At 36.0% G+C, this 17,680-nt stretch overlaps 1 protein-coding gene across 3 annotated transcripts in view; it reads left to right on the plus strand.

Moving 5' to 3' along the window:
* The window catches only part of NRK (Nik related kinase), a gene marked incomplete at both ends in the record, with an annotated part of 163,619 nt that overhangs the window by 63,612 nt on the left and 82,327 nt on the right, over nt 1-17,680 (plus strand). For all 3 annotated transcript variants that reach the window (XM_079911238.1, XM_079911239.1, XM_079911240.1), the window contains 2 exons: nt 12,790-12,846; nt 14,162-14,233. In XM_079911238.1, the coding sequence (XP_079767364.1) occupies nt 12,790-12,846; nt 14,162-14,233 (129 nt within the window). The remainder of the gene's footprint in view (nt 1-12,789; nt 12,847-14,161; nt 14,234-17,680) is intronic.

Here is a 17,680-nt window from a genome sequence, read left to right on the forward strand (position 1 = left end):
CACTCTTGTATTCTCTCCTTTTCATCTCTCTTCTATTTATGGCCACTCCCACATTTTCCTTTTCTTTTCTTTTTCAGTGGCTCTGCCTTCATAATCTGTATTACCTCATAGTCTTTGTTCATGGTGTATCACTCACTGGGTCCATCCTGCCCTTCAGAATCTGTTCAAATGCTATGCCATCTTCATGGTCCAATTGATATTCTACCTCTTCCAGGAAGCCTTCCCAGTTACTCTATTCATCATTCACTTAACTAGTATTCGTTAAAAGGGTCTTATATACTAGCCGTTGTGCTAGGCACTAGAGATACCAAAATATAAGACATATATTCCCAGATTTCAGGAACTTTTATTTTTTACCTGAGTTTATTGATGAAGTGACTAAATCCTTGATATGATTATGTGATTGAGAACTAGACTTTATTGCCTTAATTTATTTTTCCATTGTAATTGTCTGCATGTAATTAATTTACCCATATATCTTATTTATCATTGTCAATGTGGTTCTGTATAATAACGGATTTGAGAAGATTGGGCCCTGCCTGGGGCAGTCACCTGTTCCCTGCTCTACTACTGTCCTTCTCCCTACTCTTCCTTCTCCCTACTCTTCCTTCCATATCTACATCTATCTTCTAGATTTCCTAACAGAAATCATAATGAATAAGTGGAATAGCTATTTATCACCATCTGAATAGGTCCAAAGGCAGAAGATAAGCCAATCAAACAAAAATGGAAATCTTGAGATGCTGTGGGCCAAAAGGAAGTATGGTGGACTGGTTGGTCTGCTAGAAGTCAATAAGGCTAAGTTTCAAGTGACCAGGATACTGACAATTTGTAATTTTCTTTTGTAATCATTAGGTAATCTATAGTTTGATTCTGGATTCCCAATCTACAAGTTGACCTTGCTTTACTACTTTTGATATATTCCCTCAAATTGGAAATAATCTGAAATGTGGTAATTTGACTTTCCAAAAATAAATTTGAGGAGTTTGGTGTTTAATGAAAGCTAGTATAAGTCCATTTGTAAACCAGAGAGTTCTTTTATGGCCATTACTTCATTTATTTTGTTATGTATACAAAGATTTTCCTGTAATGTTTTTTGTTTAAAGCAGACACATATACTTTTTAACAATGTTTTATATGTAACTAGTGCCCTAAATTCAGGGACATGTCACATTTTATGTTCATAGGACAGATTCACAATGCTTATATTCAGCTTGGAGCCATTGAAGAACAACAGCACAGCAATAAACTCTGTTTTTCCTGGGGGAGGCAGATGAAATAATGCTGTTTATTTGATTATCTAAATTAATTAATTAATAAGAACACAAATCACTGCCAAATTGAAATCAACACATTGAGGAATTTATGTTCTTTCCTGGATAATTTCAAATGGTCCTGGAAAAAGAATACAAGTTTATCCTAATTACTATATTTTGGAGTACAATCCTAGAAAATAGTACCATCATAAATTAGTAAGGGATGTTTCTTAGGACTTTATTTAAGACCTTCTTGTTTTATCATATATTTAGTCTCTTGAACCCTTTAAACTGTACTTAGACTATATTTGGGACCAACGAGTTCATGTTGTTAACTAGTCTTTGTATTTGGTTTCATTCTGTAATTGTTTCAGGTAATACATCTTAAATACTGTATATTTCTCCAGTAAAATTGGACTTGTTGCATTTTGTCTCTTCATCTCTCCACCCCGCCACCCATTTTTTTTACTCCCTCACACTTTGAGAATGCCTTCTCAGCCACCTTCACCCATTCTAGGCACCTCCTACCTTCATTATGGCTGAGGAGCAATCTCTCCTGGAACTCCTCAGACTCTAGCCCTTTCCTTCCTCCATCAACACTTAACTGTTCATTATCAATCTTGCAGTTATTTAATCGGATCCTATAACTCATGCTAAAGTGTTAATGACAAATGATAAATCAATGTGTCTTTCTCAGCTAACATTTGAATGATCAGAGAGTATCATTCCTTTAATAAAATTGAGGCCATAATAGTGATTTTATACTTTGTAGTGGGTTGTAAGGTGGATAGGAGGGGGAGATTTTTTGAGTAGTTGACCTTCTGTTGCCCCTAAAATCATATCATATGAGCTTCATCTATTAATAACTAAACTTAAATAAATTAAATGAGCTTATTGACAAGACAGACAGTTGCCTGAGGTGGAAATATAGGTGATTTGGTGCCAAATGTCAATAGGCTTGAGCCTAGAGTCAGGAATGGCTACAAACAATTGTTACTACATATCTTCTGTTACTCAAATATGAGAGGGTGAAACTCAGATCTGAGACATAAACTAGACCCCAGGCACCAGCTGAGCCTACTAACACTACACTCTGGAGCTGAGATGTAGCCCTCCAGGCCCGAGCACCCAGTGCCCTGCATGCCTCAGACCTAGTGCCTGGCCCTCAGAAGACTGCACCTGGAGGAGGAGCCAATGACAGGATGGCCACCCCTCAGGTGTCTCTGTGACAAGACGGCCACCCAGATGGCTCCTGTGCTGGAAGCCTCATGCCAAACAACCAGCAAGACAGGAACACAGCCCCACCCATCTGCAGACAGGCCGCCTAAATTTGTACTAAGCTCACAGACCCCCCAAAGCACACCACCTGAAGCTGCCATGCCCATCAGAGGGACAAGACTCAGTTCCACCCACCAGAGCACAGGCACCAGTCCCTCCCACCAGGAAGCCTACGCAAGCCCCTGGATCAACCTCACCCACCTGGGGGCAGACACCAGAAGCAAGAGGAACTATGACCGTGTGGCCTGCAGAAAGGAGAACACAAACACAGTAAGTTAGACAAAATGAGAAGACATAAAAATATGTTGCAGACGAGGGAGCAAGATAAAAAACCCACAAGACCAAATAAATGAAGAGGAAATAGGCAAGCTACCCGAAAAGGAATTCACGGTAATGATAGTAAAGATGATCCAAGATCTCGGAAATAGAATGGAGGCACAGATCAAGAAGATACAAGAAATGTTTAACAAAGACCTAGAAGAACTAAAGAACAAACAAACGGTGATAAATGACACAATAACTGAAACGAAAAATACAATAGAAGGAATCAATAGCAGAATAACTGAGTCAGAAGAATGGATAAGTAAGGTGGAAGATAGAATGGTGGAAATAACAGCTGCAGAGCAGAAAAAAGAAAAAAGAATGCAAAGAATTGAGCACAGTCTCAGAGACCTCTGGGACAACATTAAATGCAACAACATTTGAATTATACGGGTCCCAGAAGAAGAGAAAGAGAAAGGGTCTGAAGAGATTATACTTGAAAACTTCCCTAACATGGGAAAGGAAATAGTCACCCAAATCCAGGAAGTGCAGAGAGTCCCATACAGGATAAATCCAAGGAGAAACATGCTGAGACATATTAATCAAACTATCAAAAATTAAATACAAAGAAAAAATATTAAAAGCAGCAAGGGAAAAAGCAACAAATAATATACAAGGGAATCACCATAAGCTTATCAGCAGATTTTTCAGCAGAAACTCTGCAGGCCAGAAGGGAGTGGCAAGATATATTTAAAGTGATGAAAGGGAAAAACCTACAACCAAGATTACTCTACTCAGCAAGGATCTCATTCAAATTCGATGGAGAAATCAAAAGCGTTACAGAAAAGTAAAAGCTAAGAGAATTCAGCACCACCAAACCAGCTCCACAACAAATGCTAAAGGAACTTCTCTAGGTGGGAAACACAAGAGAAGAAAAAGACCTACAAAAACAAACCCAAAACAATTAAGAAAATGGTAATAGGAACATACATATCGATAATTACCTTAAATGTAAATGGATTAAAGGCTCCAACCGAAAGGCACAGATTGGCTGAATGGATACAAAAACAAGACTCGTATATATGCTATCTACAAGAGACCCACTTCAGACCTAGGGACACATACAGACTGAAAGTGAGGGGATAGAAAAAGATATTCCATGCAAAGGGAAATCAAAAGAAAGCTGAAGTAGCCATACTCATATCAGAAAAATAGACTTTAAGATAAAGACAATTACAAGAGACAAGGAAGGACACTACATAATGATCAAGGGATAAATCCAAGAAGAAGATATAGCAATTGTAAATATTTAAGCACCCAACATGGGAGCACCTCCATACATAAGGCAAATGCTAACAGCCATAAAAGGGGAAATCGACAGTAACACGATAATAGTTGGGGACTTTAACACTCCACTTACACCAATGGACAGATGATCCAGACAGAAAATTAATAAGGAAACACAAGCCTTAAATGACACATTAGACCAGATAGACATAATTAATGTTAATAGGACATTCCATCCTAAAGCAGCAGAATACACTTTCTTCTCAAGTGCACACAGAACAGTCTCCAGGATAGATCACATCTTGGGTCACAAATCAAGCCTCAGTAAATCTATGAAAATTGAAATTGTATCAAGCATCTTTTCTGACCACAACACTATGATATTAGAAATCAATTACAGAAAAAAAAACTGTAAAAAATGTAAACACATGGAGGCTACACAATATACTACTAAATAACCAGTGGATCAGTGAGGAAATCAAAGAGGAAATTAAAAACTACTTAGAAACAAATGACAATGAAAACATGACAACACAAAACCTATGGGATGCAACAAAAACAGTTCTAAGAAGGAAGTTTATAGCAATATAATCCTACCTCAAGAAACAAGAAAAATCTCAAATAAACAACCTAACCTTACACCAAAAGCAATTAGAGAAAGAAGAACAAATAAAACCCAAAGTTAGTAGAAGGAAAGAAATTATAAATATCAGGGCAGAAATAAATGAAAAGAACAATAGCAAATTTCAATGAAACTAAAAGCTGGTTCTTTGAGAAGATAAACAAAATTGATAAACCATTAGCCAGACTCATCAAGAAAAAAAGGAGAGGACTCAAAATCAACAAAATTAGAAATGAAAAAGAAGAAGTTAAAACTGACACTGCAAAAATACAAAGGATCATAAGAGACAACTAGAAGTAACTATATGCAAAAAAATGGACAACCTGAAAGAAATGGACAAATTCTTAGAAAGGTACAACCTTCCAAGCCTGAACCAGGAAGAAATAGAAAATATGAATAGACCAATCACAAGTAATGAAATTGAAACTGTGATTAAAAATCTTCCAACAAACAAAAGTCTGGGACCAGATGGCTTCACAGGTGAATTCTATCAAACATTTAGAGAAGAGCTAACACATATCCTTCTCAAACTTTTCCAAAAATTTGCAGAGGGAGGAACACTCCTGAGCTCATTCTACAAAACCACCATCCTGGTGATAATGAAACCAGAAAAAGGTATCACCAAAAAAGAAAATTACAGGCCAATATCATTGATGTACATAGATGCAAAAATTCTCAACAAAATACTAGCAAACAGAATCCAACAACACATTAAAAGGATCATACACCCTGATCAAGTGGGATTTATCCCAGGGATGCAAGGATTCTTCAATATACACAAATCAATCAATGTGATGCACCATATTAACAAATTGAAGAATAAAAACCATATGATCATCTGAATAGATGCAGAAAAATCTTTCAACAAAATTCAACACCCATTTATGATAAAAACACTCCAGAAAGTGGGCATAGAGGCAACCTACCTCAACGAAATAAAGGCCATATATGACAAACCCACAGGAAACATCATTTTCAATGATGAAAAACTGCAAACATTTCCTCTAAGATCAGGAACAAGATAAGAATGTCCACTCGCGCCACTTTTATTCAACATAGTTTTGGAAGTCCTAGCCATGGCAATCAGAGAAGAAAAAGAAAAAAAGGAGTCCAAATTGGAAAAGAAGGGGTAAAACTGTCACTGTTTGCATCCTAAAGATGCCACCAGAAAGCTACTAGAGCTCATCAATGAGTTTGGTAAAATAACAGGATACAAAATTAATGCACAGAAATTTCTTGCATTCCTATATACTAACGATGAAAGATCAGAAAGAGATATTAAAGAAACAATCCCATTTACCATTGCAACAAAAAGAATAAAATACCCAGGAATAAACCTACATAAGGAGGCAAAAGATCTGTACTCAGAAAACTATAAAATACTGATGAAAGAAATTAAAGACAACACAAACAGATGGAGAGATATACCATGTTCTTGGATTGGAAGAATCAATATTATGAAAATGACTATACTACACAAAGCAATCTACAGATTCAATTCAATCCCTATCAAATTACCAAGGGCATGTTTCACCAAATTAGAACAAAAAATTTTACAATTTGTATGGAAACCCAAAAGACCCCAAATAGCCAAAGCAATCTTGAGAAAGAAAAATGGAGCTGGAGGAATCAGGCTCCCTGACTTCAGACTATCCTACAAAGCTACAGTAATCAAGACAGTATGGTACCAGAACAAAAACAGAAATATAGATCAATGGAACAGGATGGAAAGCCCAGAGATAAACCCACGTACATATGGTCACCTTATCTTTCACAAAGGAGGCACGAATATAAAATGGAGAAAAGACAGCCTCTTCAATAAATGATGCTGGGAACACTGGACAGCTACACATAAAAGAATAAAATTAGAACACTCCCTAACACCATACACAAAAATAAACTCAAAATGGATTAAAGACCTAAATGTAAAGCCAGACAATATAAAACTCTTAGAGGAAAACATAGGCAGAACACTTTGACATAAATCACAGCAAGATCTTTTTTGACCCACCACCTAGAGTAATGAATATAAAAACAAAAATAAACAAATGGGACCTAATGAAACTTAAAAACTTTTGCACACCAAAGGAAACTATAAACAAGATGAAAAGACAACCCTCAGAATTGGAGAAAATATTTGCAAACAAACCAACTGACCACAGATTAATTTCCAAAGTATACAAATAGCTCATGCAGCTCAATATCAAAAAAACAACCCAATCAAAAAATGGGTGGAAGACCTAAATAGTTATTTCTCCAAAGAAGACATACAGATGGCCAAAAAAACACATGAAAGTATGCTCAACATCGCTAATTTTTAGAGAAATTAAAATCAAAACTACAATGAGGTATCACCTGACACTGGTCAGAATGGCCACCATCAAAATATCTACAAACAATAAATGCTGGAAAGGGTGTGGAGAAAAGGGAACCCTCCTGCAGTGTTGATGGGAATGTAAATTGATACAACCACTATGGATAAAAGCATAGAGGTTCCTTAAAAAACTAAAAATAGAACTATCATATGACCCAGCAATCCCACTCCTGGGCATTTACCCAGAGAAAACCATAATTCAAAAAGACACATCCACCCCAATGTTCATTGCAGCACTATTTACAATAGCCAGGACATGAAAGCAACCTAAATGTATGTCAACAGAAGAATGGAAAAAAGAAGATGTGGTACATATATACAGTGGAATATTACTCAGCCATAAAATGGAACAAAATTGTGCAATTTGTAGAGATGTGTATCGACCTAGAGACTGTCATACAGAATGAAGTAAGTCAGAAGGAGAAAAAGAAATATTGTGTAATATCGCTTATATATGGAATCTAGAAAAATGATACCAATGAACTTATTTGCAAAGCAGAAATAGAGACACAGATGTAGAATGGATGTATGGATACTGGGGGGAAAGGGGGGTGGGTGAATTGGGAGTTTGGGATTGACATATATACACTACTATGTATAAAATAGATAACTAATGAGCACCTACTGTATAGCACAGGGAAATCTAATCAGTGCTGTGTGGTGACCTAAATGGGAAGGAAATCCAGAAAAGAGGGAATATATGTATACGTATAGCTGATTCACTTTGCTGTACGGCAGAAACTAACACAACAATGTAAAACAACTATACTCCAATAAAAATTAATTTAAAAATATGAGAGGGCTTCTTTTCTTATGGTAGGAATGAGAGCTAGGAAAATATTCTTCTTGCTCTGTGATGCTTGAGAATTAAAAGGTCATTCTTTGCACACAAACTCTATTTAAGGGAGCATTGCTAATCCAGTGCAGTTAGTACCTCCTGCATGATATTATTGGAATTACTGATGGTAGGAAAATCAGACCCAAAAAACCCACATTTATAGTTTAAGGTTTTCCTTGTGATTTTCCTGTATAATAGTCACTAAGACCAGTGGGAAATGTGAGATTATTTAACATTCAATCTAGAATTCAAAGCCAAACTCCTTTCTTAGCGTTCTCTATGTGTGTTTTCAACAAATGGTGTTTAAATTTCCATAAAACATACATTGTAATTGATAAAAGACACATTCTAGAAATTGAATTTGCTGGTGCTGGTTCAACATCTCATTTGGGAGACAATCTGTTTATGACAACATGACCTTCAGCTAAGATCACAAAACAGCTTCTATGTAGTCAGTGAACCACAAGATGGCACCACTGAACAAATATTGTTTATCTCAAGATGACTTCTACGTTCTTTAGATAAATGCTCAAGAATAGTGTTATCCCTCTTCAAAAGCAACATCAATCACTTCTGATTGATAGAGTGAATAGAGTATGAAAGGGGCAAATAGTAACTTTACAGTAAAGAAACCTGGCAGACATCACTTAAACCAAGTGATCTAGGTTAACTTCACCAGTGATAAGTCATGGTTATACCATGTACCCCTGACATGATGTAATGAGAAAGGCACTTCATCTCTGTGGTGTTCTTTCCTCAAACCCATGACCTCAGTCTAATCATGAGAAAACATCAGACAAACCCAAAGTGAGGGACATTCTATAGAATACTTGACCAGTATTCCTGAAAAGTCTCAAGTTCATGAAAAATAGAAAAGTAGACTAAGGAACTGTCACAGATTGCAAGAGCCTAAGGAGATATGACAGCTAAATGGAATGCAGGTTCCCAATGCAAGTCCTACAAAAAGGACTTTAGTGTAAAAACTGAGGAAATCCTAATAAATACTATAATGCAGTTAAGAGTATTAGACCAATATTAATTTCTTAGTTTTGACAATTGTGCCATGGTCATATAAGATGTTAACATTAAAAGAAGCTGGGTGAAGGATATACAGGAACACTCTTTACTGTCTTTGAAACTGTTCTCTAAGTCTGAAATTATTATTTAAAATAAAAATAGTCTAAAAGTCCAGATACAAAAGATAGTCTCTGAAATACTAAGTTAACAGGAAGCAGTTTTCCATTTATCTATTATCTGGATATTCTAGACTTCTATGGAAGCTTACATAATGGTTAGGCATATTAACCCCATATATGGTTCCAAGATCTGGGGTTTAATTCCTCTATAGACACAGTGAGCATGTTTTTAAAACCCCACATTAGGATTCCTTGTCTGTCAAAATAATTTTGTGCAGTTTTCAAGTGAGAGAATAAATCCCAGATAATGAGGATGGAACCAAGTTGATTTTCTCTGTTCTATGGCAATTGGTGGCACCTTTTAAAGATATTCAGTTATCTCACTAATATGTGACATGAGTATGATGGCTGTGTATTCCAGACTTTAAAAACTTTTGTGGTTTACTAACCATAGATCAAATAATGCAATATATGGCTAATACCTTTGCTAACAAGCCGAATATTTGTGTTGCACAGGATAGTATTTTGGCTCACAAAAACCTCTTAGAATCAAGGGAGTAAACATTTTAACTCCTCTAAAGGGTGTGTGAGAACCAGTTTCCAACATGTTGTATTTGTGCACACAGATGTGAGTAAAATTTGACTAAAAAGTGTTTATGGGAATAATTAGAAAAACAATACTTTCTACGTCATGATGGGGCTAAATAGATTAAAATATTAATATATATTTTCTCCCAGAGCTGTAAATAAATGTGGGACTCTCCAACATGTTTAAATTTCCACATGCAAGAGAATGAAATTGGACCCCTATCTTACACCACTTACAAAAATTAACACAAAATGGGTTAAAGACTTAACCTGGAGTTGTAAAGCTCCTAAGAAGAGAACATAGGGGGAATATCTTCTTGACGTTGATCTTGGAAAGGATTTTTTGGATATGACACCAAAAGCACAAGCAACAAAATCAAAAACTTAAGTGGGACTACATCAAACAAAAAATCTTCTGCACAGCAAAAGAAACAATCAGCAAAATGAAAAGGCAACCTACAGAATGAGAGAAAATATTTACAAATCATCTATCTGATGAGGGGTTAATATCTAAAATGTTAATTACTTTTCTCTGATCAGTCAATAACCTACAACATTTTCCTTTCCTTTAAAAATTCTAGTCTTTGGTAGCTGTCATGCTCCACCCAAAACTGCTCGCCTGATCCTAGACATTTCCTTATACCTTGATCATTAGTTTCTGAACTGTATCCCAAGTCCAGCCCTATTCCTTTGCTTAGTTTCTATCCTTCTAGCCTTGTGTACTAGTTTCCTAGGTCTGCTGTAACAAATTACCACAAACCGGATGGCTTAAAAGAAAAGAAATTTATTCCCTCACAATTCTGGAGGCTAGAATTCCAAACTCAAAGTGTCTGTAGGGCCATTCTCCCTCTGAAGGCACTAGGGAGGAAGACTTCCTTGCCTCTTCTAGCTTTGGGCGATTGCCAGCAATCCTTGGTTTTCCTTGACTTGTAGACACACTGGTCCAATCTTTGCTTCTGTCATCACATGGCATTCTCCCTGGGTATCTGTGTCTAAATTTTCCTCTTCTTATAAGGTCACTAGTTATTGGCTTTAGGGCCATCTCTAATTGAGTATGACTTCATCTTAACTTGATTACATCTACAAAGACTCTATTTTCAGAAAAGGTCACACCCACAGGTACCAGTGGTTAGAACTTCAGCATATTTTTTTGGAGGACACAACTGAACACAAAACACCTTGACCTGACTCTCACAGGCCTGACTGCATAAAGTGAAACCAACAATCCATGCCATTCCCCATCAGTGCTACAACAATCTAACCAGTATAGCTGTTTAATGCTAGTTCTTAGGCATGAACTGGAGTTAAATCAAAGTGCTGGTGTTTCTAGAGTTACTGTATTTCCTTGAAAGTCTTCTGATCCATTTCTGACACATGGCTTCATTTACAAACAGTGGCTTGATCAATAGGATTGAAGTAACCTTAAATGTATGGGATTAAATCCTATCAAACATATCAGTGGATAAAATGGAGTTTTGACACTCATGTAGCATGTAACATTGATAGTAATGGTAGAGTGGGATTCTTTTTCTTTTGAGCTTCTTTGATCAGTTGGCTTTATTTTGATGAGAAAACTTGTAGGAATCATCTAAAAACAGTATTCATATACTTCAAAGCATATGCTTTATAAGAGAGGTTTAACAACAAACTAACAATATATTTAAGTATCACTGTCCTGAAATCAAGGAATCTCGATATTTTGCATAGTTACTCACTTGACAGGTTACCCAAGATATTTAAAATATTATACAGAAATACCATCCCTCATTTGATCATTCTATAAGTTAAAAAGTGTGGCTGTTTTTCACATGAGATCTGTGACTAGTGACAGTCCTTTTTTTGCCCCTATATTAGTTTACTACAGTTGCAGTAATAAATCCACAAATTAGGTGGCTTTAAACAGAAATTTATTCTCTTATAGTTCTCAAGACTATAAGTCTGCAGATTCATTCTCCCTCTGAAGGCTCTAGGGAAGAATACTTCCTTCCCTCTTCCTAGCTTCTAGTGGTTGCCAGCAATCCTTGGCATCTCTTGACTCATAGCTGCATCACTCCACTTTTTTCCTGTCTTCATATGACCATCTTCCCTTTGTGTGTGTGTGTGTGTGTGTGTGTGTGTGTGTGTGTGTGTGTGCAAATATCCCTCCCTTTTCTCTTATAAACATACTAGTCATTGACCATTGTAATCCAGTATGACCTCATTTAACTTGATAACAACTGCAAAGACCCTATTTTCGAGGAAGGTCACAATATGAGGTTATGGGTGAACCTGAATTCTGTGGAGATACTGTCTAACCCAGTACAGCTGAAGAATCAAATCTGCTGGAGAACTATCATAAAAGGCATTCTGTTTCAAGTTCAAGCTTTACTCATATCAATATCAGACTGATTTTTTTCTATGACTACAGCTTGAAATATTTTAAAAGGCACCAGCCACAAAACAAGAACTCTTGTTCCAAACCTCTGTGTTCATTTATGAAAATTATAAACTTGTAACTTGTACTCACATTTTCTAAGTCCAAGTACTTAGAACTCAGAGTGTTTTCAATAAGAAAGAATCTTTCAGAACTCCTGTTCATAAATATTTTTGGTTCATATGATTGAGGGCACACTAAATGGTTTAAAGGCCATTGAATTAATTATGTATCACTCTTATCTGTGATCATTATGGAAAAAACTTTTTTAGTATGTGAAGAGGTGTTCAATAGAAATATCTGTCTGCATAGTACCACATAATCAGTTGGAAAAATGTTCAATAAAACATTTCCTTTTACCCTATCTCCAGTCTGAAATTTTTACTTTTTATCTGGGTGCTTCAGTGCCATGTAAACCTAGATTAAAGATACTAAGAAAGCAATGCCTTCAAATGGCCAATCATGTCCACTACTCAAATCAAAACATAAAAAGCAAACTGCATAAATTTGCTTGATTTTTTGAGTGACATGGTTGGGGTTTCTTTAAAATGTTCATAATTTAATATTTCTGTCCTCTACATAATACCTTATAGTTAATCTCTATATAATATTTTATATTTCACAATAGGCTACAATGTTTAACCTTATTTAATTTTAATATTTTTTACTTTGTTTACTTCTTGATTGCTAGATTATATAGCCAGCATTTGATGTTTATTACTATCCTGTGTTTCAGGGACTCCATGAAAAGACTGGTGCACTTACAGCTGTTAAAGTGATGAATGCTCGTAAGGTAATATTACCTCCTATCTGTATTCTGTTCCCTTAGTGGACTATGGTCTTGTGATAAACGGCTCAGAAAATATTGTATTTGTTTTTTCCATCATTGTTATATATAATTATCTTAATCTGCATTTATTATATTTAGAATTTAATATTATTTCTATCATTAGTATATTATTTTTATTATTTATTACATTTACACATAAAAAACTTTTATTCACAATGAAAGTGCTATATATTTTAGTATTCTGTAAAAATGAAAAAATAGCTGTACTCCTATTTCTAGTTGATTATCTGTTTCCAGGGATAGTAAAAAGTCGATTTCCTCTAATGTTGTGTTAATCCTCTGTTTCATCATTATTTCTTTCCCTCCCCAACCATTTGTTTTGAGAGTTGAGGACACTAGATTTTCAATGACAGGTAGAAGGAAAAGAACTTGTCTGAGATGCACATTTTTCATGTATTTTCTGACAGATGCGCAAGATAGGCAGTTTAATTGGCACTGTTCCTGCTAACATTCATAAAGCTGTGTCGTGGTTCATAACATATTGTCATAGAATTTGTTAAGCCCTGATTTCTGTCCTCTTTCTTTAGCATGAGTGCCTCACTTTCTCAAGATAATATTAGCATGAGCATAGCAAAGGTCAAAACATATTCACTTCACTACACCCTAAAGGAAAATTCTCAAATATTATATCTGAAAAATTGTACATGTTGACTGAGTTGTTATCAATGCCATAAACTGTTCTTTTCCAATTTGTGCAGGAAGTGAATTGCTGAAACTATTTAAAGAGTTGCATGCTTTTTGTTTTGCCAGTAAATGTCAAATGTTGCAAACCAACGTGAGTTTCAATGAATTTTGAGGTTTTGTGGATTTATTTTGCCCTATAAACCATGACTTCCAAATAATCAGCCTGGTGCTTTTTGAGTGAGACTCTCTAAAATACTTATTTCCTTTTTTTAACTTGAGAGACTTTGACCCACAATCTACATTTCAGATACTCTAACTTGAAATAGTTAAAACTCATGTTCAGCCCATAGATAGTGTCAATTACCTTGTTTATTTTTTAGGGGAAATAGCACTTTACTAATATCAAATTGTAATATACCATTAATGGCAGTAAAATTTGTTACTATGAATTTGGTGCCAAGTTTCTGTATATATTAGAATATGATTTTTTATTAAAACTATTAGTAAAAATTGAGAGAGGAATAATATTATGTTACTCTTCCATTTAGTACTAGAAGAGCACAAAGCACTTAAGAATAAATCATTTTCAGAGTGTACCAGTGGGTTTAATAACATTTTGTTCTTGGTTTTGCAGACCCCTTTACCTGAAATAGGGAGGCGAGTGAGAGTGAATAAATATCAAAAGTCTGTCGGGTGGAGATACAGTGTAAGTACTGAAAGTCTTCATTAGCCCACAAGCCGTCTTTCCTTTAATTTTCAAGTTAAACAAGTCCCTTTGTGTTGTATCATTATCTTTAGAAGGCCACCACTAAAATTTTCTTGCCTAAAAGTGATAACATATTTATGTTTTTAACATATTCACATAGTTTCATTCATTATATGTGAACACTAGCATCTATCAGAAAGCAGGGCCTAGAAGAAATGGTTCCCTGAACAGGTAAGCGTTAACTGCAGATGAAGGACTGAGTAAATTCACAGTGCTCTATGCCCTTTAGCTGAGTAATAACAAAAGAGATGATGCGAACAAGAGTGAATTTTGCCTAAAATTGGCCTTGGTAAGGTCCTTTTTACACCTTTTACACGGTATTCCGGACTGACTGGCTTTCCCCCCATTATGATTCTAAGAAACATTGCCATCATATATGAGCACAATGATGACTACTTTTTTGTATGTGTGAGACCAGTAGCAGACAGAAAACCAACAGGCTACCCAGCCTAAGAGTGTTCAGACATCTGGCACAGTACTTGAATACATGAAGGAGTGTGAAAGTGCTTTCTACTTGAAGCTTTTTAACTGCTTTACAAAGCAATCTCTATTACTCTGATAATTTGCTGGCTCTAGAATAAGCTCTGGCAAAGGAAATTCTTTTTCAGTAGATGTTGATGATCTAGATGTTAGTGATCTATCAAAATATTCTCTGGGCCTAAATGTAGAATTTTGCTCTTACAATATAATTGATATTTTTTTCTTAATTGTCTCCCCTGCAGTTAACTATCTAGTAGTCAGATATTTTCAACCTTTTGTGTCTTAATAAATGCTCTCAGGCTCATTTAAAATAACCTTTTCCATTAACAATCACATCCGGAAGAACGTTCTAGTTATATTAGGAAGGTATTGGTAAAGAGTTTCATGATTGGTTTAGTAAGTACTGGGCTCCTGTTTTGTTTACAGTGTATCTTGGGAAACAAAGCATATCCAAAAGTAACAGGCAGTACTGATTAATAACATGCTTTGGTTGATCAAGAATCTGTGAAAGGGACTTCCCTGGTGATGCAGTGGTTAAGAGTCCACCTGCCAATGCAGGGGACACAGGTTCGATCCCTGGTCTAGGAGGATCCCACATGCCATGGAGCAACTAAGCCCGTGTGCCACAACTACTGAGCCTGCGCTCTAGAGCCCTCGGGCCACAACTACTGAGCCCACATGCCATAACTACTGAAGCTCACATTCCTACAGCCCGTGCTCCACAACAAGAGAAGCCACCGCAATGAGAAGCCCGCGTACCACAAAAAAAGTAGCCCCCGCTCACCACAACTAGAGGAAGCCTGTGTGCAGCAACGAAGAACCAATGCAGCCAAAAAAATAAATAAAATAATAATAAAATGATCACATTCTTTTTAAAAAAAGCTGTGGAAGGTAAGGTATGAAAATTATAATTGTTTCACCAATTTTGGTTTCATCAAACATTTGTGTTAATAAATTCATTTAAAGTTCATCTTCAAACCCTCTCTGATATTCTTTTTATAAGGAAAAACATTTTGATTCTAGAACTGGGTGAAATTTCAAAGCAAGTTTTGGCATCCTTGAGCTGCCTCTTCTTGACAAAAAGCAGGATATTCAGTCCACTCTGGGATCAACTGGCCCTGAGCCAGGAAATGCTATAGCATCATATTACTGGGATATATGTGACAGTTTTAAATTACCCACTTGGCCTGATAGATATAATGTACTTATGTGTTTCTCACAAGCTCAACTTCCTGTTAATTGAGAATGACAAACATACTAATGCTTTCCAAACATATCTGATCTTGGTCTATTGGTTTTGGGGGAGTTTACATTTATATGGGAAACCCACTCTTAAAAGTTTTTCTAGTTGGGAACTTTGTATCCTCTGATTATATATTTTAGTAAGAAAAATAAGTGATCAGTCAGTTAGCGTCTCTAAATCACCCTGAATCCTTTGGGGTAAAGAGTTTGTGACTTGCACACACATCTCATTAAGTCAGGAGTTTATGGAAAGAGCAATAAAGTGGAAGTCCAGAAACATGAGTTCAAATGCCAAGTCTACCACTAAATAGCCAAGAAGTACTTGGAAAAGTAGTCTTACCTCTCTAGGCTTCAGGTTTCTCATAGGTAAAATGGCACCAGAATATTTGGCCCGCCTATAACAAGGTTAAAAGTACGGTTAAATGTAACTACAGAGCTGCCTAGAGCCGAGCCATTCTCCTCTTCCTGCCTGAGGACATGAGATTTCTTACCCAGAAAAGAAAAGGAAGCTCTTTGATATCAAACTACCAAACAAGTTAAACGACTCAATCTAACCTGTGCTTCTTTTTAACCTGTTCTTTGAGTTCTTATCCTCACACCATCATCTCATTCTTATTTATTGCACTCTTTATGAGTTCATATTTCTCTCAGCAGAACCTTGATGCTTTGCTAGGAACTGAGAGTGCCCCTGTACATAAAGAATTGCTAGGTTCTGAGGTTTATTCCTATATGATTGCAGATATTGTTACAATTTCAAAGAAGGGCAACATCACAAGGGAGGCAGAACGTTTAAGGGTCCTACATGGCAAGAATGAAAGCCACAAGGATTGATCTTTACCTTGTAGAAAACAGGTTAAGGGGATTCGAAGGAAACTTATTAACCAAGCTTCCTTGGGAGGCTGGGACGAAACGGGAACCTGAACTTCCATATAATTCTCATGCTACAAGTGATTGTTTTATTCATTCATGCCTTTATTACACAATAAGTACAAAGAGAAACTGTCATTGGGGTTTCCAACTGGAGAAATACGGCTCCATCCCCTCCCCCAAAGACATACAGGTGTCTAGATTTTTTTATAGTAATTGAATGTTTATGGATAAATCCACTGGAAAAGCCTAGGGAAATGCTAAAAAATGTTCTAGAGATGCATTTTCCCCTACCTCCAGGTCTTCAAGTCAAGGTAATTGAGGGAAATGCTGAGGAGAACTAAAGATAGTTAAAAGTTCACACATTAATTGCTTTTAATGTCAGTTGGCCCTGTTCTAATTCATTGCCCAAAATAAGCCAAAGGTATCATTTTTCACTGGATTTAAGAACAGGAGTTTAACTGTATCTTTAATTTGAAAGTCTTCACTTAATAACCAAGAGATCACTGAATAAATCAAAGAGGAAATCAAAAAATACCTAGAAACAAATCACAATGAAAACACGAGGACCCAAAACCAACGGGATACAGCAAAAGCAGTTCTAAGAGGGGAGTTTATAGCAATAAAATCCTACCTTAAGAAACAAGAAACATCTCAAATAAATAACCTAACCGTACATCTAAAGCAATTAGAGAAAGAAGAACAAAAAAATACAAAAGTTAGCAGAAGGAAAGAAATCATAAAGATTATATCGAAATAAATGAAAAAGAAATGAAGGAAACAATAGCAAAGATCAAT

This window comes from Stenella coeruleoalba (assembly GCF_951394435.1).
Source record: "Stenella coeruleoalba genome assembly, chromosome: X".
NCBI lineage: Eukaryota > Metazoa > Chordata > Mammalia > Artiodactyla > Delphinidae > Stenella > Stenella coeruleoalba.